General features: G+C 39.0%; 2 protein-coding genes and 1 long non-coding RNA gene across 6 annotated transcripts in view; 2 read left to right on the top strand and 1 right to left on the bottom strand.

Moving 5' to 3' along the window:
- Positions 1–13,255: 13,255 nt before the first annotated feature.
- LOC121858007 (protein sel-1 homolog 2-like) lies at positions 13,256–15,588 on the bottom strand. Its single transcript, XM_042354237.1, has one exon. The coding sequence runs from the start codon at positions 15,333–15,335 to the stop codon at positions 13,455–13,457; it is 1,881 nt and encodes a 626-aa protein (XP_042210171.1). The 5' UTR covers positions 15,336–15,588; the 3' UTR covers positions 13,256–13,454.
- Positions 15,589–15,795: 207 nt separating this feature from the next.
- On the top strand, positions 15,796–24,542 carry LOC121858006. Of its 3 annotated transcripts, XR_006087319.1 has the most exons (5): positions 16,136–16,241; positions 18,858–19,031; positions 22,147–22,257; positions 23,004–23,353; positions 24,387–24,542. It is a non-coding gene; the product is annotated as an uncharacterized LOC121858006 (long non-coding RNA). The 3 variants fall into 3 exon arrangements; XR_006087320.1 differs by lacking the exon at positions 16,136–16,241 and adding an exon at positions 15,796–15,878 and having other exon boundaries at positions 23,004–24,542; XR_006087318.1 differs by having other exon boundaries at positions 23,004–24,542.
- Positions 24,543–24,605: 63 nt separating this feature from the next.
- The window catches only part of LOC121858004 (growth hormone secretagogue receptor type 1-like), a 179,201-nt gene continuing 176,642 nt past the window's right edge, over positions 24,606–27,164 (top strand). The window contains exon 1 of one of the 2 annotated variants that reach the window (XM_042354236.1): positions 24,606–24,804. The gene's annotated coding sequence lies outside the window, so the exon portion shown is untranslated. The remainder of the gene's footprint in view (positions 24,805–27,164) is intronic. The other variant, XR_006087317.1, reaches the window with a different exon arrangement.

Below are 27,164 nucleotides of genomic sequence, written 5' to 3'. Positions count from 1 at the left end.
TACCAGATGGTTCCTAATTAACCACAGGTGAATCCAATCAACACCAAATCGTCTTAAAGTTTCAACAAGACACTCAGGACGAAACAGAATTACAACACAGGTGAAGACAGGTGAAGTCTCCACACATCCATGATTGTCACTCTGTACATAAGAAGAAGACTTTAACATGACTGCAAAATATATAACAGAAACCCACTTCAATTATTTAAGTATTTATCCAGTTTGCCTCACGTCCCGTACTCGTATTGTGAGAAGGGAGTGGGAGAAAAGGCCGAGATTTGGTTGACACACCGATGATGAAAGCATTATTGGACCAAGATGATTATCGACTGAGAAACACAATAATGACCTAACTTTATGGGGGGTAATAGCAGGGTTTTGAGGGTCGTTAAAGCCATGTAGTTATGTCATCAATAATTGTATATGTTTTTTTTTTTTTGTCTCGTCGTCAGGAGGAGGTTTTGAGGACGCAATTTCTACCGTGACCACCACAACCACCACTGTGTCTCTTACAGGTCACGTGACACACACAGCTCAATAGGCCGTGACAACATCTTAACCTCAGTCCAACCAACGTAATTGACCTCACAATCATAATTATCATACATAGAAATTATTTAACGTTAAAAATTATGATACTTAAGGTAAATTTAACGTTGAAAATCTACTATAAAAAAAAATAACTTGAATGAACCTTTGTTGACATTTTGTTTTGGGTGTTGACGTATAGGTTGGCAGGCGTGGCGTGGCGTGGCGTGGCGTGGCGTGGCGTGGCGTGGCGTGGAGTGGCGTGTGTCAGAGCCGTAGAGTTTCGGACAATATCCACACACTATAAACCTCCTTTTTCCTTATCCGTCACAACTCTCGCTGGTGTAATATTACGCTGAGTCCCCCCCCTATTTCTACTTAGAATACATATTATATCGTTATAGAGATTGGAATTCCATCAATGATTTATTTCAATGTAGTTTAAAAATAATAGATTTTTTTTTCGTCATCATCATCATCATCATCATCATCATCATCATCATCATCATCATCATCATAGTATTTATTGTTTGTGGTGAATAATGTATACTCGAGTCTACGGCGCACTTATTCATGTTTAAGCTAATGTATACGTATCATATATGCTCCATGCTCAGTATACATAGATACAATGAACCTTATAATGCATAGTGAGTATACATAATGATATAATAATCCAACCCTAAAAACAGACTTACAGACGCATAAACAAACACAAAACAAACACACACACACACACACACACACACACACACACACACACACACACATTTTGAATAGCTGCAGTTTTGATAAGGTCAGAGGTATAACAATAATGATAGCATGAATTAAGGTCACTCCAGCTAGTAGGTGTCACTCTCCTCGGGGTGCAGAGGTCAAAGGTCACGAATAATTGCCCAAATTAAGTAATAACACTAAAAATAACACATTGATACTGGATATACGAGTTGTGTAAGTGTGTGTGTGTGTGTGTGTGTGTGTGTGTGTGTGTGTGTGTGTAGGTCCTGTCTTACTGCCCACACGCAAACTTCTAATAACTTACGTGTTTTTTTTCACGGGAAGGACTTGAGTTAAAGGCGGTCAACTATCCACTCAAAGCTTGACACACACTTAGGGATCAATCTGCTGTGTCAGGTGTCACTTAACATTTGTCCATTCATCGTGTCAGTTAGCCCATAGTGTCCGGTGTCACTTTAAGCACCGTTTACTAAGCCACTGTTTCTATACTGGAGAAAGATTTTTTTTTAACCTAAGAAATATATCCTATCTGCCTCCTCTTCTTCTTCTTCTTCTTCCTCCTCCTCCTCCTCCTCCTCTTCTTCCCCCTCCTCTTCTTCTTCCCCCTTCTTTCTCCTCCCCATTCCCCTTTTCTTACCTTCTCCTCTTCTTCCTCCTCCTCCTCCCTCCTCCTCACCCCTTCCTCCTCTTCCTCCTCACCCCCTCCCCTCCTCCCTCCTCCTCCCTCCTCCTCCTCCTCCTCCTCCTCTTCCTCCTCACCCCTCCTTACCTCCTCCTCTTCCTCCTCACCCCCCTCCTTACCTCCTCCTCCCTCCTCCTCCTCCAGGGTCAGTGGCCGAAGCTATTCATGCTACATTTACCTAGTTTAATAAGTCGTAATTCTGAACTATAATGAAGATTGAATACATTGTAGCCCAATAACATAATTTAATAGATAATTTACTTACTACAAGGCCGTATCCAGGGGGATATTGGTTGTCTGTAACCCCCTCTAGCATTTTGTCCAATACTGTATCCCACACTAGAATTTTGTCCAATACTGTATCCCAGAATTTTGTCCAATACTGCCACACTAGAATTTTGTCCAATACTGTAACCTCTCTCAAGCATTTTGTCCAATACTGTATCCCACACTCAGAATTTTGTCCAATACTGTATCCCACACTCAGAATTTTGTCCAATACTGTAACCTCTCTCTAGCATTTTTGTCCAATACTGTATCCCACACTAGAATTTTGTCCAATACTGTAACCCCCTCTAGCATTTTGTCCAATACTGTATCCCACACTAGAATTTTGTCCAATACTGTAACAAGGACAAAAACAAAACAAATACATACCTAACCTAACCTAACCTAACCTAACCTAACCTAACCTAACCTAACCTAACCTCCACTACGCCAGGGATCTTTTATGCTGGGTGGTGAGTTTACAGTATCTTCTCGCCTCATACGTGGTCGAGGCTGCGTGTAGGATATTCATATAAATCATTACGTTAGGTTATACGCAACGTCACCTCACCTTCCCGTACCCTTGTGGTCATCGTGCTTAGGTTAGGTTAGGTTAGTTATCGGAAGTGTATTGTGTAGTGTAAGTTATTAAGGAGGATATAGTTAGTGTAGTGTAGTGTATAGCAGGAATGGGTACAGCCTCTCTCTCTTACTGTAATGTTTAACCTCTATCATCTCCATAATGGTGTATTGTATCGCTGTAAGTCGCTGTAATTCGCTGTAAGTCGCTGTAATTCGCTGTAATTCTCCCTATGATGACGTGTTATTCTTGTGGCTATACTGTAAATATTAGTGTTTGAATATTTATACTCTTGTGCTACTCCCTCTCTGGTGATGAAGGTATTGTGATATTGAAGGTCATGTGAGGTGAAATGTTAGTGATTCTTGGGGGTAGAAAGACGAGAGGTCATGGTCACTCAGCCACCTAACTCGTACGGGTCGATGTTTACATGTGTAGTTCCTGAGTCGACCGCCAGGTGCAGAAAACATCCCGGTGTCAGGGCAGATGACGGTATATCTTTGTTCTGACACACAAGATGGAGGGAAAATAAGGGTTCTGGTTGACCTTTGACCTATGACCTATGACGGTTTGACCACCTTGATGAACTAACCTGGGTATGTCACACAATATTAACCCCGGGAAGGTCAGCATTAATCCCAGGAAGCTTAGCGATAAATTATAATCGAGAGTCCATCTTATGACAGGTCCATTAGATCAAAACATTCTTAAGTCATTAGTTACGATAAATCCAGCTTAAGAATTTACGACACTCTGGACCCAAAGCTTTTAGTAATAATCTTTTACCAACAAGTTACACTCCAGGGAAAGCGATAACACACACACACACACACACACACACACACACACACACACACACACACACACACACACACAATGATGGATAGAGTCAGTTTTTTTCAGGAAATCTCACTTAGCCCTTTGAGTACACTGATGCACACTATAAAGAAGACAAATAGCGAACAAGGAACGAGCTCGCTACTGGGAGGTAATCATTCTTTCCTGGAATAGCGAAAACCACCAAACCTTCTTTCTCTCTCTCTGTATGTTAATTTATCAGTAGTTCTCTGTAATCATAAAAGGTTAGGTTAGGTTTGGTTTGGTTTGATTTGGTTAGGTGAGGTTTAATGTACGTCACTTAACATCTTACACTTGACACCTAACCAAACCTCACCTAATCTAACCTAACCAAACCTCACCTAATCTAACCCCCCCCCCTCCCCAATAGTATTAGGGTGGTTAATCTTTAGTTGAAATAATCTGGGGTGGTGATTCTTCAGGTGATCTCTTTATAATACTCAGAAGGCTAATAATATAATCCTCGATGAGTAATTAGTAATCCATAAGGAATAATTTCTAATAATCAAGTGAGAATTATATCGGCTTAATAATAAGTAATTAAATATAATGCTCTGAAGGTCATAATTCTTTGTGGGTAATTAATTATACTGAAGAGGTAATTTATAAGACTCAATAATTAATTTTACGTAATATGTTGGTAAATTATACTCATCATACTCAAGGCCTTAATTAATAATTCTTAAGGTGGGGGATTCATCGTACTTGAAGGATTATATTATTCTATGAGAGGTCTATTTATCGTACTCAAAGCGTTCATCGGTACTCAAGTGGTCATTGTACTCAAGGGGTCATTGTACTCAAGGGGTTCATCGTACTCAAAGGATGTATTTGTGCTTATATACATGTATGTGTGTGTATTATATGTGCTAATTCTCTTTCTTACGTTATATTTTGTGTTTCAGGTTAAGTCAAACATTAAAGGTGTTTCTATAAGTCTTGAGTTACTAATAATCCTCGTGTTAGGAATATTTATGACTCATCCCTCTGCATGATAGGGAGGGCGTGAGCGATGCACCTTATGTAATTTTACTGTCTGGAAGAGATTACACCCTGGAGGAACATGATAAGTTGATAACCCACTAAAGGGCCTTATAATCATAATCGGGAAGCAGGCGAGCGTGTTAGTCTGGATTAGCCATTGATGTTATCCCCGCTAGTCGACCATTACTGTGACGTGTGGTTGATGTGGACCTTCCCGTGCACCCCCCCAGACGCCTTTGTTGTCCCCCATCAGGTCTCTCCACTCTGACCTAATTGGTAGATCACATCAGCTCCTTTATGGTGATTGGATGAAAGCACAACCTGGCTCTAAGAGGACTTTCGGCTCTGGTGACCCTATAGCAATTGACAGTCAAGTACATCAACAGAAACTAGTACTCACATCTTGGCGTACATAGGTCAGGTCAGGTCAGGTCAGGTCAGGTATGAATATTTGTTTCATACTTGGAGTGTGTTGTGGCGCCTCCTTGGGTTACTGTCGGGTAAAATCTACATACTGTTGTAGTGTTGGTGAAGAGAACTGCACTACGTCTGACCTAATACCATCGATCCCGTCCTAATGTGTTGTGTTAAATTAGGGTCATTTAGGGCCAATTAGGGACAATTTGGTTTGTATCTCCGACGACCCGCAACGTGTCAACAGTGGGGCATGAGTGTCAACAAACAGCGTCTGACGTGTTCCCTCATTATCTTAAAAACCTTCGCCACTTGGTGATTTTTTTCTCTGACAATTAAATATTTTTTTATGGATGAGATACCAGTTTTAAGTAAGGGTGTTGTATATGGAAGGCTTTATACCTAACCTAACTATTCAGTTCTATACTTTAAGGTTTCAGGCCGTAAACTCTTCATCAGATTTGTTGAGTAAAAAATTTTATACACAGCATCAATTTAATTTACTTATTAACACCGTGAGTAATGGCCGTGTGTGTGTGTGTGTGTGTGTGTGTGTGTGTGTGTGTGTGTGTGCGTGTGTGTGTGTACCTGGGTGAGCTGGGTGGGTCGCCTGATGTGTTTGATCACGTCTTGGCGATACAGACATAGATTTATTTCACCTGACCTAAATCACCTGACTTGAGGGTAGGTTAGGGGGTAGGTGATTGGGGGTGGGAGGAGGTTAGGTTACGATCTTGTTATGTGGTTCTATCCTTTAATATCTATCCTTTATTTGGGGAGTATGTATGTAGTCCTAGTCCCAGTTGCCTATCCTTAAGGTCTGTTGCCTATCTCCTAGCCATTATCAATATCACTTTGCTTTATCTAGTCCTATCAACTAGCCCCAGGTGTAGTGTGGTGTGGGAGGTCAGTGTTCACCATACCACACCACCACACACTTCTACTACATCACACCACTACCACCACACAACACCACCACCATGCAGACACCACTACTACAAACCGCTACACCACACCATACCACCACTACCACACACCACACACTACACCACACTACCTTCCTAAACTTCCCCCACTACGCAATCGATGGTTGATAATGGTAGACTCACTCTGACCACACACACACACACACACACAGGTATGAGGTCAATTTCCACATACATCCCACAATGTCGGTCGTGTTGTCAAATCTTCAATCATTACCTCCTACCTTAACTACGTCTTAGTTATGTGACAATATAACACAGGTGTATTGACAGACACCAAGGACGTGTTACCTGTGTTACCTGTGTTACCTGTGTGTCCAGCGTCAACCTTCGTACCAATAACAATGTTGACCTCATTCCTGGGACGGTCGTTGGTTCTGATACATAATTGAACGTGAGTGTCGATAGTTATTTGGGCCAGCCAAGTAGGTGAAGGTATGGAGGGTAGGTACCACTTCCCAGGACGAACTACACACACACACACACACACACACACACACACACACACACACACACACACACACACACACACACACACCCACACACACACACAGAATCGTGGGGAGAAGGAATATTCACCCTTGAAAAACAACCAATCACGCGTGGGGGAAAAAGAAGAATTTTTTTTCTTCATAGGACGAACTATAGTACGTATTATGACATAAGAATATCCTTCCATAACACTAATCCTGGAAAAAAACGAGATTTATTTATTTTTTCTCCCAGGATGAGTTTCTTACGTTAGGTTAAGTTAAGTTAAGTTAAATTAGGGTATTTAATAAACTAGAGTGTCTATTCTTCAGATGATCCTCTACAAGTGTGAATAGACTTTACTAAATGATGATACAAAAATTACCATCATTAAACTGCGATTTATTCCCTTCCTGACAGATGATAAGCTTTTGAATAAACATAAATGACGATAACAAAAGCTTAATAAATTTATATGTAAAAGATAATCCAAGATAAGGAGGATTACGTCACACAAAGATAATGATAACATGAAACTAATGACCTAAGACTCGATAACAGCTGATTTGACTAAGACCGTTTATTGTTTACATTGTTCCTGAAGTATTGGTGTCGTGTTTCTTTATTTATTTATCTATTAGGCCTCTTTAAGTATTATTGCAATGTCACGTACCTCAAGAATACCTTATTAGTGATGTTATTGGTCTTTGATATTTTTAAAGAACAATATTATTTTTTTTTTATTATTGTTGTTGTTGTTAATATCAGTAGGTATTTAGAATAATATCATCACTTTATGGACTGTAGAATTATAGGAATATGTATGTATGTATGTATGTATGTATGTATGTATGTATATATGTATGTATGTATGTATGTATGTATGTAATTTCGTCACGCAAGAGAACATTGAACACATACCTAGTGAGTCCATATCTACCCTGAGTAATACAACCCCCCCCCCTTTGTGTGTTACTGAAATGAAATATATTCTCTATCATATCGAGGTGGTGAAATATATCCTCCGTTATGTCAGGGTCGTGAAAAATATCTAGACTTACATTAGTTTTCATATATATCATATTTTATGTAGGAGTAATATATAAGTATATTTCTTTAAGTTAATATCGTGAAATATACTGTATATCCCCTTGTAACTTATGTGTTAATAAATGAGATATAGTTCGTTATTCTCTGTAGGGTATATATCAGTAAGTATATATATCCTAATTCGTTATGTTAGGTATGAAATATATTGTTAATTTAAGTAGTTTTTTTTTTTTAACCATCATGACGAAAAATATCCCTCGTATTCATAAATCAGGGCTTGAAATATACTCTTTGCCTTAAATGTATAAATGAGAGATGAAATATACTTCTCTCCAGCACGTTAAAATATACACTTATGTTTACCCCTTCGTCGCCAACACCAAACCACGGGTGATTTCCTGGAAGTCTTCAACACATAACCAATACCGTAATTATTATCGTATTTTCACATCACTGAGTTTATTGTCTCTCTTCTATCTTTCCTTTTCTCTCGTAATATAATCTCAGTTGTCACTTCTTTTCGGTTAATTCGTCTTTATTGGTGTTGTTATGCATTTATTTGGGTTTGTTTATATACGGTATCTGAGAGGAGGCATGGTGGCGTTTATTTTAGTAAGGTTGGTAATTAAGATACTGCAGATGCGTAAATTCATATCTATTACGCAAGGTATACATGTAAAGGTTGTTAGTGTTGGCGTAAACATGTGTTAAGTCCTGCACTCACTCAGTCATTCACAACAACAAGCGGTTACAACACTGGTACAGCACACACGGTCCCGCAATGACTTCACTCGACGGTGTTCAAGTGAAATATCCAGCCACTCACGTTTCCAAGGCACCCAAATTGAGCCAACAGAGTCGCACGCTCGCCTCCACATGGTAACTCTGGTTTTCTTCAGTCCGCCATAGAAAACGAAGTCGTCCCTTAAGACACAACCAAAGAAAATGTACCAATATAACTTCCCTTGACACCAGAGAAAATGGTCATTGAATTTTGTGATTGAAAAAAAAAAAGATAGTGATTTTTGTTATTCCCAATTGAGGATTATTGGTGTTTCGTTATTGATGTGTGTTTGTAGTGCTGTTAGGGACATAATAAACTAGAGACGAATATATTAAGTGAAAGAAATGATATATAGTAGTCAAGGAGTGAAGCATCTTCTTGCGTGATGCAGCCCAGATTACAGTGACGCAAAGAACTTAGTAATTACAAGAAAATTACCGTAAAATTGATGGTTAATTCCCCTAATTCACAGAGATTACTGTCCTTCACTCGCCTCCCCGACCACCTAGCAGCATTATTCTTTCCCTCTCTATCTCCTGTCTCCATCTCTCTATCTCCTGTCTCCCTCTCTCTACCTCCTGTCGCCCTCTCTCTATCTCCTGTCTCCCTCTCTTTATCTCCTGTCTCCCTCTCTCTATCTCCTGTCTCCCTCTCTCTACCTCCTGTCTCCCTCTATCTATCTCCTGTCTCCTTCTCTCTACCTCCTGTCTCCCACTCTCTATCTCCTGTCTCCCTCTCTTTATCTCCTGTCTCCCTCTCTCTATCTCCTGTCTCCTTCTCTATATCTCCTGTCTCCCTCTCTCTATCTCCTGTCTCCCTCTCTCTACCTCCTCTCTCCCTCTCTCTGCCTCCTGTCTCCCTCTCTCTACCTCCTGTCTCCCTCAACAACATCATTTTACTGTAAACACCGTCTACCTCTGTGTACCTTTACAACACCTCACCTCACCTCACCTCACCTCACCTCACCTCACCTCCCCTCAATACAGGTGACCAGTAACTCCTAATGCAGCTATATATGACGACACTCTACATATGTGGCCCTGATAGCTAAGATACACCTGTTCACCACAGAGGCAGATATATCGCAGGAATACACGCCACACACACACACACACACACACATTGCCACGTGTGGCCACGTGGCCACACACCTGCCCAACCGCATCTAGCCCATACAAGCACGAACTGATTGCTATAAGAACAGCCCAGTCCCAACAATTGTAACACTTATCAACACTTAATTATTATATATCATATTTGTATCACTTATGTTACTTGTATATCATTTGTATATCAAGAGACCCACTCCCCAATTACTATGCAATTGTATATTTTCAGCCTTCCGGCTGCCATGCTCTTTCAATAAACCGTTAATTATTATTATTATTATTATTACACACACACACACACACACACCTGGCCTTCATGTTGTCTTAGTCAGCTGTTTGACCCCAGAAGCGAGGGATGAGGGAGAGGGCGGCTGTCATATGTTTAGGAAGTGGTGAAGGGATTTGTCACATGTTAACACTTATTGCCCCGGTGTGTGTGTGTGTGTGTGTGTGTGTGTGTTTAATGTATAGTTAGTGTACACTGAAGACTCCCAGCTGAACCCACCCAACAGAGATTGTATGTAAAATGGAGCTGATGTTACATTAAAGATTCTATTATAACTAGATACACTAGTCTAACGTCATCTGGTACAGGGGAAAAGTAAAGCAGTCAGTCAGTCTCAGTCAGTAAGTCAGTCAATAAGTCAGTCAGTCAATTAGTCAATAAGTCAGTCAGTCAATTAGTCAATAAGTCAGTCAGTCAATAAGTCAGTCAGTCAGCCAGTAAGTCAGTCAATCAGTCAATAAGTCAGGCAGTCAGTCGATTAGTCAATCAGTCAGTCAGTCAGTTAAGTCTTTCATAGGACTGAATGACGCAGCCTAAATCACACACGAGTTATTGAGAATCTGGACCCAACGAGAATCCCCCCTCTCCCCCTCCCCCCCACCACACACACCTGCCTCAGGTGAGTGAGCCACGGCCACCCCCGTCTTGATCGATATACTGAGTCATTAACACTTGCCACCCCACACACACACACACCACACACACACACACACACATGTACATACGTTTACAGAAAGGTTAACTCAATTAATTTAATAAGTAATCCTCAGACACATAATCTCTCTCTCTCTCTCTCTCTCTCTCTCTCTCTCTCCCGTCAATATAGTTTGGATCTAGACACGAACTCTGTTACCTGCCGTGAGAACTCAACACACTTGGTTCAGGTATCTTATCTAACCCGATAGCTAGAGACAAACCGGCACACGTAATTACAACATATATTTACTTAAGTATGATTTTGTCGCTTAATTAGGATATAATTAGTGTATTATGAGCTTGCACCATGTGTTCACTGCATATATCAATTGCATACTCTATAATTATTGGTTAATTTCCTGGTTGCATAAGCGTGAATTACATATCAAGATGATACTTGTACATGTAATTATTCGCTTAATATATGCTCCTGGATTACTTACCTAATATATATATATATATATATATATATATATATATATATATATATATATATATATATATATATATATATATATATATATATATATATATATATATATATATATATATATATATATATATATGTGTGTGTGTGTGTGTGTGTGTAATTTGTATGTTATGATATTGTTGCCTACCTATTTATTGTATAAAATGTATGTACGTAATTCTTCTGTTATGAATACAACTACGACTTGTATTTCACTGGTTATAGAATCAAGAATATGGGTAAATTTGATAAGCTGTGGCGTTTAATCTTCAGGTAAAATAAACTGGGGCGTCTAATCTTCAAATAATCCTATAAATCTAAGAAGGATTTACACCGCGTGACAACAATGGTTAGTTCAAGTCATATTTTTAACACAGCATGACACCAATAGTACAGATAGTATCAGTAAATAGCTTCTCTTATCAGTCCCAAAGTATGAGTTGATTCCGTGTTTTGATAACAGTTTTTTCTTTGTTAACTCCAGATTGTGTTATCAAGGTCAGTACATGATGAATAACGCTATAAATATGATTACTTCTATTGTGTGAGGTTAGGTTAGGTTTAGTTAGGTGTGATATGAAACTCATTATATATTTATATATTTTATTTGGGTTATAAGACTAGACAATGGTTTTGTTTATCGTATTCGTGGAAGCTACAGAGTGAGCAGGATATATCCATGACTTGAACCATATTTATCTACACATATTATCCATAATGTAACCCATTCATGTATACATAATGCCCGCAACTTAATCCATTCATGGTATATATACATATTATTCTCCATAACTTAATCCATACATAATATATATACATAATATCCATAGTTTAATCCATACATGATATCCATATAATTTAATCCATACATTTTACATATCCTTATAAATTAATCACAAAAATATTATCCCCTGGTTCAGTGTGTGTGTGTGTTACCCTTACCCCCCCCCCCTTGAAGTTTCTGAACCCTTACATCCTTACAGCAAAAATGGGCGAGGAGTATAGATAGATAGATAGATAGATAGATAGATAGATAGATAGATATAGATAGATATATAGACAGATGGATATATAGACAGATAGACCTTATATTTATGACTCGAAAACAACACTTGGAATAGATTCAATAAATACAAAATTAAATACAAAATATAAACAAGACGTTATTCCATCATTCAGTAACTTACAATTCAAACTAAATCACTTTATACAGTAGTTAGACTTACAGCCGTATAAATATAGACTAGTATATGATTTTTTCTTAAATAAATAGTAATATTTTGTGTTGCATATATTACCTAATTCTCTTCATCATTTTACAAACTTCATTAAATATTTGTTTTAACTTTTGGTAATTTTTTTGAACCGAATACAAATGAAAGTTGATATTAAAATATATATGTGTTTTTTATATGATTATATGAGTAACTACACATACTGTATATAATTAGACATGTATAATTAGACATATATAACTAGATAATGTAACCTTAATGGCTAATATCACACATAAGCAACATGATAGAGGCTGATCAGGTGACGAAAGTTGTATGGAAGGAAGCTTAATTTACCTCCATAGGTGAAGGGTTTGTTTATGTTCACACCGTAGTAAACAGTTTGATGAAGACACTATAATTAACACAAGGTAATAATGGCCTTGAGGAACACAACTACTGTATGGTGGTAAGAACTGTTTTATATTAGTTCCTTTAACCAGTTAGGTTCTATAGTGCTTGTGATGTGGTGGAGATGATGTGGTTGATGGTGACTGATAGTAGCTCAGTAATGATGAGTGATGTGTGTTTGTGATGGTGACTATTAACAGTGATTGGTGATAGTGAGTGTCACTGGTGATGGTGAGGGTGAGTATCACTGGTGATGGGTGATAGTGATGGTGAGTGTCACTGGTGAATGTCACTGGTGCTGGTGAGTGTCACTGGTGCTGGTGAGTGTCACTGGTGAATGTCACTGGTGCTGGTGAGTGTCACTGGTGATGGTGAGTATCACTGGTGATGGTGAGTGTCACTGGTGATGGGTGATGGTGAGTGTCACTGGTGATGGGTGATGGTGAGTGTCACTGGTGATGGTGAGTATCACTGGTGATGGTGAGTGTCACTGGTGATGGGTGATGGTGAGTGTCACTGGTGATGGGTGATGGTGAGTGTCACTGGTGATGGGTGATGGTGAGTGTCACTGGTGATGGTGAGTATCACTGGTGATGGTGAGTGTCACTGGTGATGGATGGTGGTGAGTGTCACTGGTGATGGGTGATGGTGAGTGTCACTGGTGATGGGTGATGGTGAGTGTCACTGGTGATGGGTGATGGTGAGTGTCACTGGTGATGGGTGATGGTGAGTGTCACTGGTGATGGTGAGTATCACTGGTGATGGTGAGTGTCACTGGTGATGGGTGATGGTGAGTGTCACTGGTGAGGTAGGGGTGTGAGTAATACTAGTGACCAACACTCAGGTGTGCAGGACGTGCTGGTGAGATGGGTAACGTGACCATAAAAATAACACAACCTATGTTACTTGTGTTACATGGTTATGGTGTCAGCGTCTGTGACGAGCAGTTATCATGACAACAATAACTGTTGCTAGGACGACCATCGCAACAATATCCCAGGCAGGTATGTTAGCGTCTAGGGTTGAGAACAGACCAGTGTGACGAGTTATGGTGGGGGACCAGCTGGTGTAGTACAGGTCAAAACCGAGCGTCGAGTTGATGGCGAGGAAGAGGTCCATCCTGAGTAGTGCCAGACTGACGGGAACATAGGCGTCAGAAATGGCCTCATAGGCTGCCTCATACAGCACCTTGGCGTTGGTCACATTCTGACTCACGCCTACACCCCACTCTATCATGTTAGCCATGTTGAACAAGGCGTGAGCGCTGCCCAGCTTACCAGCATCACCGTAATGCGTGGCTGCCGCCTCCAAGTCCCGCGGCACACCCTCACCGTAGTAGTATATGTCACCCAGGCGGAGGTGCCCTGTGGCCACCCCGGCCTCTGCTGCTCGCCCCCACACCTTCAGTGCCTCACTCTGGGCTGCCTCTATACTACTGTACACACCAGTGATCCCAGAGTCCAACAGACGACCCGCGTTGACGTGAGCTGACGCGTAGCCCAGGTCAGACAACAGGAGGTATTTGAGGAGCGCCGGGGCGTAGCGCCCCTTGGTGTAGTCCTCGTAGGCGGCTTCCTGCAGGTACTGCCAACTTCCCGAGAGTGAGATCATCCGGTACAGGGGAAGGGCTTTACGACACAGGTTTTCTGAAACAGCCGAGCTGCTCTCTGGGATGACAGTAGTAGCTACCGTCTTTTGCAAATTCTGCCAGTAGTTCTCGGCTACCCTGAAGGCTGAGGGTACGTGGCCGAAAGTGGCTGACACTTCCCACATCATCATGGCTTCCTCCGGCGACCCAGAACTGTCGGGGTCTTCGTACACGTTTCCCATCAGATAGAACGCCTCCACGCTCCCAGTCCTGATGCCTTGTTCCAGGTGTTTTTTGGCCCTTGCCAGATTTTTAGGTACGTCTCCGAATCCTTTAAGGTAGAGTAAACCTAAGTATGTGTGAGCCGTCTTATCGCCGAGAATGAGCGCTGTCTGTAGAAGGTCGAGGGTGTCATCACGGTCTGGGGCGACAGAGTTGTGAAGGTGCATGGCGGCCAGCATCACCATGGCTGAGGTGCTGTTGGCCTGGGCCGCCTGCCGCAGATACACAGCTGCTTGCGCAAGGTCTTGTCCCACGTCGGGCACACCTTTGTGCAGGATGATACCGGCTCTCAGGGCTGCCACTGGGTCACCGGTCATGGCCGAGTACTCCAAGAACTGAAACTCGTCAAGGGACGGCATCTGGTAGATGGAGGGAGTGTTGTCGTCCTCAGCCCACAAATATCTGGGCGGGTTTTGGCTGATGGCCTCCTCTCTGGCTGTGGGGATGACAGTGACAGCTGCTCGTCGCAGATATTGGAGGGCGGCCTCACAGTCCCCGCCGTTCCAGTAGTGCCCGCCCATCATAATCTGAGCAAGCGGGTCCTTGTTCATTGCTGCCAGCAAGTAGTGCCACACGGCTTGACTGTGTCGCTCCTCCTTCGTGAGGGAGGTGCCCGTCAGGTTATGAGACAGGAGGAGGCCCTGAGTGGTGTGGGCCCGAGCGCCTCCCACATTCACCAGGTTGCTGGACGACGCTGCCGCCCCTGCGATGTCCTGCGTCATACCTGTCCCCAAGAGACGTGCCAGGGTTAGGTCACTCTCGGCGTCTAGGTTGCCTTGTCTGGCAGCTTGCTGCAGCACCTCCACCCCCCACGCTGCCTCTTGCTGGTGGAACAGTGCACTAACAACCTTTTCTTTTTGCTGTTGCCATTGTGCAACTTCTCCACTTTGTACACCAATCACCATTACTATAATACATACATTCAGTGATGTCCACATTATTATCACACTTGTAACTGCACTAAACAAGTTTTATAGTAGTGTGAGTTATGTATAGTACACAAAATTTGTCACAACGTCGAGTGTTCGAGCGCTTCTTAGTTACTGCTTAAGCTTGTTGGTGTAAACTGAGGCTCAGGTCCGTAAACGATGAATTATATCAGCTACGGCGACGTGTCACTTAGTGATAAGACAAATTTTACTCCACTGTCACTGATGCAACTCGCTGTAGAACTTCCGCGAGATGCTCTGAACTGACGTGTCCTTACTGCCTAATAGAAAATGGTCATAACCTTTAACATACGATGGTGAACTATTATAAACTTGTAAGGTTTACAGAGCTGCTTAATGTATACATCATGTATGAAAAAAATTATTGCAAAGTGATTTTTTTTTTACTTTTAATTCATTACCTTATAGGATATACAACGTGTTCAAACTAGACGAGTTTAAATGGTAAGGTATTTACCGTCATGTTTGTTTACAAATAGTCGGGAACAATCCTTTAAAAGGTTTTCAGGAGCTTTTAAATCACTCTTCTTGGTATGTATTCATGTCTAATTAATAAGTTTATTTGTTACTTATCATATTTTATATATTCCTAATTTACTATAATAAATTATATTTTGTAAATAATTTTATATAATCTAATTTCTGAGATAGAGAGATATGAGAACTATTCAATACTGTACATTAATCAACAGCTACTGATATGGAATTATTTCAAGCGTCGTTTCATTCTTATTACTTTAAAATATGCTGCTGTGTATAAATCATAAGGCATCATGCACATGTCCTAGAAAATTTCCTAAATGTAGACGGGGTGAGCGAGGACGTGGTAACACCTGGTGACATTTAACTTATCCATTTAACTTTAACTGTCAACACAACACTCAGGTCATGGATGTAAGTTAAAGTCCTCATGGTGATCATTTACGTTAAAGCTGGATTTGTTTTAGAAATGTCAATGGATACAAGATAAATGAATGGGGGTAAATATTCAGGTATTATTTCACTTGTTGCATTCAAACTCCAAACCTTTCGAGGGCCAGTTCTTATTGTAGTTAGCCTCATCAGGGCCAACACAGGTGCTATATCACATATTTGCAGGATTGAAGTTTACAGCTTCACACATTGCCTTACCTGGCTTATCGGGAATATCTCATTTGGGACGGTCCAACTAATTACCCAAATGTACCCAAATATAGCCGGAATGAAGTCAAATAATGGTCCTAGATGAATAAATCGGACTGCCAATCACTTCTCGACTAGTATTTGGTGTCAGAAAGTAAAAAAAAAATTGGTAAACTTAATTTAATCTGAGTTGTGTTGGGTTAGGTTAGGTTAGATTAGATTAGATTAGATTAGATTAGATTAGGTTAGGTACATGCACTTGATCTATTATCTCAGATTAAATTAAGTTTACCAACTTTTTGTGACTCAGTGACACCAAATACTAGTCGAGAAGTGATTGGCAGTCCGATTTATTCATCTAGGACCATTATTTGACTTCATTGCGACTACATTTGGGTAATTACTCGCTCCGTCGGTACATGCACGCGATCTATTAACTCAGATTAAAGTAAGTTTTCCAATTTTTTGTGACTTTCTGACACCAAATACTAGTCGAGAAGTGATTGGCAGTCCGATTTATTCATCTAGGACCATTATTTGACTTCATTCCGGCTATATTTGGGTACATTTGGGTAATTAGTCGGACCCCATTTGGGATGTCTGATCTTAAGTTTGTACAATTATTTTACTTAATAAACATTATTAATGCTAATAATAGGATAGCAAAAGCCATATATATGCATTATTTTGCGGCTACAATTTATTATATAATTCCATTTGTGTTTTGAAACTTAAGAGCTCAATATAAATAAAATTATTGCCAAAATGATGTAAAGATCATTTTGGAATTTACTGACTCATCATATTTGCATTTTTTCCTTCATATCTATTTCTATCACATTTCACGAACTGATAAATTTTACCGTCATCCCGCGAGCCACACCTAACCATTCCAAGGGCCACATTTGGCCCGCGGGCCATGAGTTTGACACCCCTGATTTAAACGAATCTCGGGAATTTTATAGTTGCAATCGGTAATTTTGACAATTCTAAGACACCTTTCTTTTATGACATTTCTGACGCAAATTATGTATAAGAGAGATATTTATCATTTTATCATTTTATTATGTATATTCGTATGTGGTGGTACACACCCAGAACATCGAATGACTGTGGTGCCCCCCCCCTCCCCCCTTGGTTAGGCTAGGCTAGGCTAGGCTAGGCTAGGTTAGGTTTGGTTAGACATAAAACTGTTTTTCATGTGGTTTTTGATGTGTTTTGATCACGTCGGCTAATATTCACAACTACATCGCTGACTCGTTATTTGTTTTGATGTTTAAATTCTTACTATATTTTCAGCAGTGACTTCTGATATGAATTTTTTTTTTTTTGGGGGGGTGGGGGTTAGGTTAAGTTGAACATTTAAATAAACACTTTTTAACACATTTGCCATAAGTACGACAATGTCCACTATGAAACACAGTGAAATTGCAGCGTTTTTAAATTAGTTTTCTATGAAATATCAGCTGCAGTGTAGTTATCAATAATTATCAACACTTTATAAGTTTTTGGTCATATTAGTTGCAGATGGTTACCGGTAATTCATGCTATGTGCTTTCATAAATAGTTTGACCTCTTATTCTCATATCTTTGTTAGCTTCCAGTATGGCTAGCATATTATTGTATTTTATTTTTTATATGCACTGTATACAATACTGTAGTATATACTTTGTGATAGGGCAGGGAGAGTAAACACTTGAGTGTGTCATGGTACAGGTCGGACCTCCTTAGTCTGGAATTCCACGGAACGGCACCATCCATGGTCAGACACTTTTGCCTGGACTGGACATTATTTATATTGCAGTACTGTACCTGTACTTAAAATAAACTACCCTGTACTGTATCTATTTCCTAGTACCAATACCTAAGAATTGTACAACAACACTAATACATTATGTTATGATGGCTTTTTTTGCTATTTTGACACTGAATATATTTACCACCCGTTGTTCAGAAAATTTTCTGGTCCGGCTCTGGTCTTGTCTCAAGGGTGCCGGATTTGAGAGGTTCAACCTGAAGTATGACTTATACTTGAGCTTGACTTGCCTAATACTGGTATGTACACCATAGAATTTATGAGTTAACCCATGGTGTTTGGCATGTGGGCCTGGTGTTACATCATAGGTTGAGTTGTGATAGGTATATATACAGTACTACTGTACTATAGTACAGTAGTATTCCCTTATGGTCTGGATATCTGTAATCCAGTTGAGTTTTTGCAACTGGCGGTGGGAATATGATAATAATAACAGATACAGGGGTACTCTACTGCACTCTCAAAGGTTGGCAACCTGAAAAATGTGACTTAAGGTTAGATAAGTAGTGGAGGTGATAATTAGTAAGGTTACTACATTATGCAATTTATTTATTGTATTTTGTTTTTTTCAGGAACAAAATTTGCCACTTGATATTCCTGATGGTAAATTAGTGGATTGGTTAATTTCTCGATGACACATAAACATGAGTGGCCAGAGATGGTGCGCATAATCTGTGAGAAAATCAACAATGCAACCCAGGATATGCCCGAGCACCCACAGATCACTTGTCTTCTTTCTGGAACTTGTGAGTTGAATTGTTGATATAAAAACTGTGAATCACTGAGGAAACTTAGGATTTATTTGTTATATGTACTGTTGTGTGTGTGTGTGTGAGTGAGTGAGTATTGTACTGTATTTCTTGTTGGTTTTCATCACCTGCCTTGCACCACACTGCCCTGCTATTTCTTTTCCTTTATATTCCATGATTCACTCCACACAAGGTAGGAGAGGAGTAATGATGATAGATACCGTACACTAACTAAAGCATTGTTCAGTTCCTTGCTCGGTGTTTTATGTACAATATGGGTTAATAAGATAGAAGAGGCAAGTTAAGATGTATTGGTTATATGGGATGACAAGAGGAGTGGAGGAGGTCAGAGGGATGAGCTCAAGAGTAAGATAACATTAACAAGGAGAGCATTGGTTTGAGAGTAACAGCAACTAATGATAGAGGAACATGGCATAGACTGATCAGAGATGCTAAAACTGTACTTAACCTTTGGGAATGGCTGATGGAAGATGAAGACTCTTTGTACACTGTACCCAGTTAGGTTAGCCTAGGATTGTTGCTAATAGATATTGCACTGTTTGAGGCACTAAGTAAAGTAGAGGAAATTTCAGGGCCTGTTGTGGAAAGGGTACTACAGGAGAACATATATGTACAGCAGTGACAACAAATGATTAATGGTAGAATCTTTGTACAGGTAGCTCTTTATTCTAACCGTGCAAGAAAAGCTTACAAAATTAAAAGAAAAGAATAGCGAGTTAATTTTCCATTCGAATCTTGACCGAAATTATTTGGCAATATTTTAGCTGTTAAAACTGCTTATTTTAGTTCTCTTTGGTAAGTACTATCATGGTTATTAGGTTGAAGGTATTTCTTAGTCCAGTAGTACATCTTATATGAGAGGCAGCAAACTAGCTGCTATTTAACAGCTAATTCATAATTGTTTCTTATTTTTTCTGATATCAACTACTTCTGCTGCTTGAAGATTGGTGATATTCTAAAAGAAACAGAAAAAAATACTGTACTAAAAATACCTTAGGTGGTATGGTTCTCAGTGAATGAAGGTGAGGTGCTCATAAACTTAGTGTGAATATTTCTTAGGTTAGTGTGTTAGTTTGTAATTATGATTAAGCCACATGGAAAGTGTAAGTTGCGAGAGAATTGCCATGAGAATTTCAGCAATTACTGTAGGACTACCTACAGTATACAGTATATACAGTAATTAAAAAAATAGGTAAAGTTGTTCTATTATCCTGAATTACTGTGTTGGCCCTAGATAACAAGAAAATTAATAACTTCTCTACAGTATAAGGTTAGAATTAATAAGAAGATTGCTGGTAGATGATAAGCCAAAAGTCATACTAGAAATGAATGATCACTATTTATGTATTTGGTCACATCTTCAGAATAGACTTTAAGCTCATATTGAGATGTTCACAGACAAACAGTCAATATAAAATTCTGTAAAACAGTCTACATGTTAGACCTGTTCTGCATACTGTATACATACGTGAAATAGCATATAAACTGTGGCAAGACATGTACTACTGTCCCCCAAAAAGTATCGTTAGCCATGAGAGTCAATGTGATCCGAGGCTTTCCGAGCAATGTTACTCGACCTATTTCTGAACGTTTGGTAGTTCTACATCCGCGACCTTTTAACATGAACGAGTACTGTATACACATTTTTGAAATACGCTTCTGATCATAGTTATATTACATGACTCAGAGTGTATGTTGTAAATGGGTACCAACGCCTTGCCAGTCATCATTGGTATCTAAAGTCAAATAGAGTGAGTAATTATCGGGGAGACATTGCAAGATGTGAGAGGTGGTGTCATTGCCCCTCACAACGAGGGTATACATAATGCTGAGATAGCACGGCATGAACCCACGTTATCACAATGGGTTAGGTGCCTTGAAATAACTGCTGCCACACTGAAATTTACAACCACAAATGTCTTACTATAGGTGGACAGGGGTTATGTTGCGTGCAAGTTCCTTGATTTGAGACCTTATTTCGGTGATAAACCAATGCATTTTACATATCATGAAAATAGCAGATCCCATGTAGACCAATATATTTGCTTAGTTACTCATCATAAATCACACATATCATGAACAACGTGAGTATGCATATTGTGAAACTCAGTATGAATGAAACTCCATTACTACAATGATGTACTGTAATAGTGAAATGTCCCCATTTCTGGCTGTTGATGATATGATGAGCAGGCATACCAACTTATGATGATGCACTAGGGATCATATAATGGATTTCGTTTCGCGTTTCAAATTGTAGTGACGGAAAATCTAATGATACTTTTTGGGGGACTGTACATTGTATAATACATAAACATATGCTGCTGTTGCAAGAGGTTACTACATTATCTGTACTGTTGACTGCACATCACTACAGGCATCACATGTTTAGAGCAGCTAATGTGTTCTAGATAATTGCCATCTTAAGTGAAAACACACAATGGGAAAAGTATACAGTATCCTCATTGGAATAAATTTAATCATAGGTGTTACATTCCTGAACAAAAAGCTTCTTAACATTTAAACTTTTAGATAAATTTTTATTGTAAAACATAGACACATAGAATGCTTGGAATCCCTACATATAATGCCTGGTTCCCACTCTGTAAATATGGTGATGGGAAGGGCATCCAGCTTTGAAACTTGCTTTAAATTTATTTGATGTCAACTGGATCACCTTGTCATTAGGTAATCCCTGCAAGTGTAGAATGTGACTATAAAACAGTGATTATAATTATTACTCAGACATTAGATGAATATTTGAAGAATTAAAGACAATTATCTCTCATTTTGTACACTAATTGTTTTCCTGAAGAATGACATCCTAAGCAAAATGCATTTTCCTAAAGTAATGCATGTAATCAGAGTGGTGTGTATGTTCCAGGAAGGTTTGGGAAAATGTTTTACAGGCTGTCATTGACATTAAAACATAGAACATAAAACATTAAAATAAGTGTTACCCCCATATACTCCATTTAGAAAGGCAGGGAGGTGGTAGTGGTGCAACATTAGACCTAAGACAGTATTCTTATGCATATTGCTAATTCAAGTAATTTCTATATCATGAGATTAATATGTACATTTTTTACAGAGCACGGTGATGTGACCACATATGAGTGACTTTATGGTGAGGCTCCCTGCAGCATAGAGGAACCACAGCTTGATTTTCTAACTGATGAGAAACTAGACAGCAGATGACCAAGTAGGCACAGTATGAAGTTGTTCGCAGTCATATTTCCCACCTCTGCTAACATCCGTATAATATTTCAGTGTGATTCTGATATTTTAGAATGTTAGTTTTTGCATAATGTAGTATTACTGATACGTAATTTGTCTTAGTATGCCTTATTGAGGGTAAAAATAAGTACAGTGACCCCTCGTTTAACGAACGCCTCGGTTAACGAAATTTCGGTTAACGAACTGCCTTCCATAAGGATCTTCAATTTGGTTAACGAACAAAAATTCGGTTAACGAATTTCTTACGAACTGACCTCAACATGTTTTCGCTTGCACTGACCGGGCAACCAGCTTTAGTATCAGTCCGCCAATACATTAATCGGTTCTAGGGCTTAAATTCCTTACTATTTTAGTAAATATCAAGAAGTTTATACTATTCAATAATTTTAAAAGTTTAATATTCCCACCTCTGCTAACATCCGTATAATATTTCAGTGTGATTCTGATATTTTAGAATGTTAGTTTTTGCATAATGTAGTATTACTGATACGTAATTTGTCTTAGTATGCCTTATTGAGGGTAAAAATAAGTATATGTTAAATGCGTCCTCCGAAAACGTAAATTTGCTACCAGAGTTTAACAGTTAATTCATGTATAATACTTCTGATAAACTTCCTACGTGCTTATGTTTGAAATAATGAATGTATATTTAGCTGAATATCTTTCTCGTCACAAACAGTCATCCTAATGATTATGAATTAACTTTTTTAGAAATACATCATTACTTCAGGACGAAATCGGACAGGTTTGCAACAGCCAATCAGCTGCAACTTTTGAGAAGTGGGCGGGGGATCTCTTCTCAGCTGGGAAAAAATGCACTATAATGAAAGTAGGTCAGCGGGACCGATCAGCTGTTACCGCTCTGTAAACAAGAGACTGAGAATATACAGTACTACGGCACAATAGCTCATCTGGGATTGAGAGTGGAAATTGGGGGAATATTCACTATTTTTCAATAATGTTTTATTAACCCGGCACCAAATGAACCTAAATAATATGGGAATTATCGAGAATTGCATCATGTTGTTATAAAAGGATCGCGGGCTGCCAAGTAGGAATTGGTGAGTTGTACTACCTCCCTCCTTCGCCATCTCCTCTCCCCAGCTACACACCAAATGTAGTTTTGTACAGTATCTTGATATAATTCATATTCTATTCCTATAATTCAGTCTTCTTAATCTATTTCATAATATATCCCTATAATAATAATCAACTTTTTGGAACTGCTCATTTATTTCAGAATCATTCCAAATTCAAATAGGTTAATTAATTTTTTGAGAAAATAATTATGAATTAAGCTGAAATCCGAATTATAACAATCTGAATCAACGAGGATAGTGTATACAAAGTTTAAGCTTTCATAAATAAATAATATTCACTCACTATATTAGGGGTGACTTCAAGCCTAGCTTAGACAGCTTTACTAAAAGGCTCTTATACCGGACATCATCAAAGGCTTTGTTGAGTGTCAAGGGAAATCACAAAGCTCTCACTAAATGATTCAAGAATTGTTGGCCACAAGCTAGTGACATATGAGGCGTTGCGTGGAAAAACTAGCACAAGCTCCACTCAGGTCACAATCATGTTTATGCCTGCAAACGGTTCTTCAAACACCCTATTTTCATGAGGTGATAGACGAAGTGCAAAAATGCCAATGACCATATGGTTGAAAGTCCAGAGACGAAACCTATCTCTGGTCCGCATCTCATCTCATCGAAGTTAAGGTGAGGCTAACAGTATCGTTTCAAAAAATTATTTGCATATTTTACAAACATTTTTAAACCAAATTGCAACATTCTAGCAAGAATACTTCCGTGATACCAATTCCAGAATATTGCAAACTTTGATTGCATTTCCTGAGAAAAATGAGCATGGTGCTAGTGCTAGTTTCTCCATGCAACGCCTCATATGTCAATGATACATATGGGATCTGACCTAAATTATTCTTGTCTGTGATTATGGCAGAAAGAGAAAGTAAACCAGTGAGAATTTTCTAACTTCAAATAGTCATATCCTTCTTACTGATGACCTTAGGTGTGCAGTCTATTACCTAGTAAACCAGGAGAATGATTTACATTTAACATTATTTTACAGGAAGAAGACATTCCTACAGTTAACTTTGTGGTTGAGGAGTCTGGTATTGCAAGGGATGCAGAGATTCTCACGCCCGTATTATTACACAAGATCTTCCCTTGAAGAGGGTCGTCGTATTTCAACCCGAGTTTTAAACTAAATGAGTCCTGAGGGACACCGCAGTACAGTACTTAATGGGGTGGTGTGGCCGTAAAATTAACTATTCCAATAAAATTAATTTATAATATTGGAATTAGTTAATTTTACCGCCACATCACCCCGTTAAGTACTGCATTGCGGTGTCCCTCAGGACTCATTTAGTTTAAAACTCGGGTTAAAACACGACGAACCTCTTCAAAGGAAGACGTTTAATAATAAGGGCGTCAGGCTCTTGTTTAACCCAAAAACACGGAACCAGTTTATAAATGAGCTTTATGAGGTGAGTTACTCTAAATGTATTCTGTATTATTATGGTTTTATAAAGTGTGTGTGTGTTAGCAGAGGAAGACACATTGAATTTTAATTCTGAGAGAAAAGGTGTTTTGGACTTTAAAATCCAATAAGGGGTAAGCCTTACCAATTTGGCCGAAATCGTGGTCTCGCTGATTTTGTTCAATATATGTTCTCCTGAACATGCTGATTAAGGATCTGTTGTCCAAATGACATTGGATAATTTTAATTACTCACCAACCAAAGTCTTTTTGGTGTCTGTGTTATTCTCGATGTATCTGTACTACTGACACATTAAAGTCCAATTCTGTTTTGGTCACGCTGTACCACCAACACCTCTCTTTTAGTTAATATGGGTTGAATAATTACAAATTAGTAAATTTTGTTTTATGAATGAATACTAAATTTTGATGGTTTAATCAATTTGACAATTTAACATAGTGTAAAATAAGGTTAGAATCACAGCGAAAAGCACCTACTAATAATTATCAAGTACTGACTTTCTTACAGAATTACATAATTGTTTGCTTTTTCTCTGTACAGTATATCCAGCTGTGATTCTATTATTTTAGTTCACATAAGTACTGTAAATATATATATATATATATGCTGTACTTACATGTGCTGTAAGTGCAGTACAGGTATGTGCTGCACTTACAGTACAAATGTGTGCTGCACTTGCAGTATATACATGTACCCGGTATGCACTGCACTTACATAATATACTGTATTTACAGTACATATGTGAACTAAAATAATAGAATCACAGCTGGATATACTGTACAGAGAAAAAGCAAACAATTACAGTACATGTATGTACTGTACTTACAGCACATGTATGTACTGTAAGTACAGTACATACATGTACTGTAAGTACAGTACATGTATGTACTGTAAGTACAGTACAGATTCTAAAGCAATGTCAGGTCACCCATTGTTGGGGTGAGTGATTAGTAGCTTCTAATGACCTGAAGATGTCTCTACTACAGGGACCCACACGTCTATTATTATTTATAGCATGATTAAGCACATTGGCTATAGATCACACTGGTGATTACCTTGTACTGTACCACAACTACATCTGTTTCTAGAACTGATATCAATTCATCTATCAATGTGGATCTGTGCAGCATCTCCGAATGGGGAGGTAGAAATTTGGTTAAATTCAATAGTAATAAAACAAACCAAGTATTTACCAATTACACTCTCCAAATTAGATGATCTTCCACCAATCACATTTCAGGATGCAATCATTCTGCCAAATTCTAAAATAGATATGCTTGGCCTCACCATACATACAGATTGGCTGGCAATAACACTGCCTGACTTGAATTCACCACACTGAAGTCAAACACTGCTTTGGGATCACACACATTGGTGCTGGTAGGTTTTGTAGTTCACACCAAGGTCCACCCTGGGTTACACACTGCCTGATCATCACAGACATCCACTAAAGATCTACCCTGCTATCCGACATTGTCTCTCTGAAGGTAGCGTCAATTTTACACACCGGAGTAGCGGGTAAAAGACTGATAAACAAAACATTCGTAGGTCGGTTCACAAACAACACACTAGGTTATGAATGTTTATGACATGATAAGATTCTTAACTTAGTAAAGTTATTTGTTAATTCATTAATACACAAACTAGACTTATGTAATGAGATACAAGGGGCTTCATGGACGGCTCTGATGTAACTGAGACACACAGTAGTGGGTAAAAGTGACACTCTCAGTTCACTATGGCCTGTGTATATAGAGTGACGTCTAAGGGTAGTGATTAGTGGTCTGTTGATTTAATTAGTGTGCGCTTCATATTATTGTAAGTACAGATACTATAGTAATATCTCCATTAGCTGGAATCCCTCTTAGTTGGAACTCTCAATTCCAAGTCAGAGAACAATTTTCCATGGTTGAAAATCAGGCTTATTTTCTGAAAACTCTGAGAAAAATTCCGTAAATTCTCCCAATTTTTCTTCCAGCTCTGGGAGCAGAATCCGAGGATGATATAATGCGTCATTCTGGAAAATTCGGAAAAAAAAATTATTTTTTCCCGGGTCTTGGATTTCGTTCATTTTTTCCACATATGTATGTTCTTTGGATGAAAGTAACTAATAAAAACAATATGCCACCTTTTTATTTTAATTAATAAGTAATTTTTTTAGTTTTTCTTTATCTACAAAAATAAATAACCTGTAGTGGGCAGGGTATGAAGGATGAGGAAAATGCAGGGCAAAACACAGTGAAAAACTGATCATATGACACCAGAATGACATCTCTACGTACTTTGTATGCAAAGATATTAATTATTTACCATAAATATTCCACAGCTTAATCTGCCGTGTCAGTA

The sequence above is a fragment of the Homarus americanus genome, unplaced genomic scaffold (assembly GCF_018991925.1).
Source record: "Homarus americanus isolate GMGI-L3 unplaced genomic scaffold, GMGI_Hamer_2.0 scaffold43746, whole genome shotgun sequence".
In the NCBI taxonomy this organism is placed as follows: Eukaryota; Metazoa; Arthropoda; class Malacostraca; order Decapoda; family Nephropidae; genus Homarus; species Homarus americanus.
This window is presented reverse-complemented; position numbering and strand designations above follow the sequence as displayed.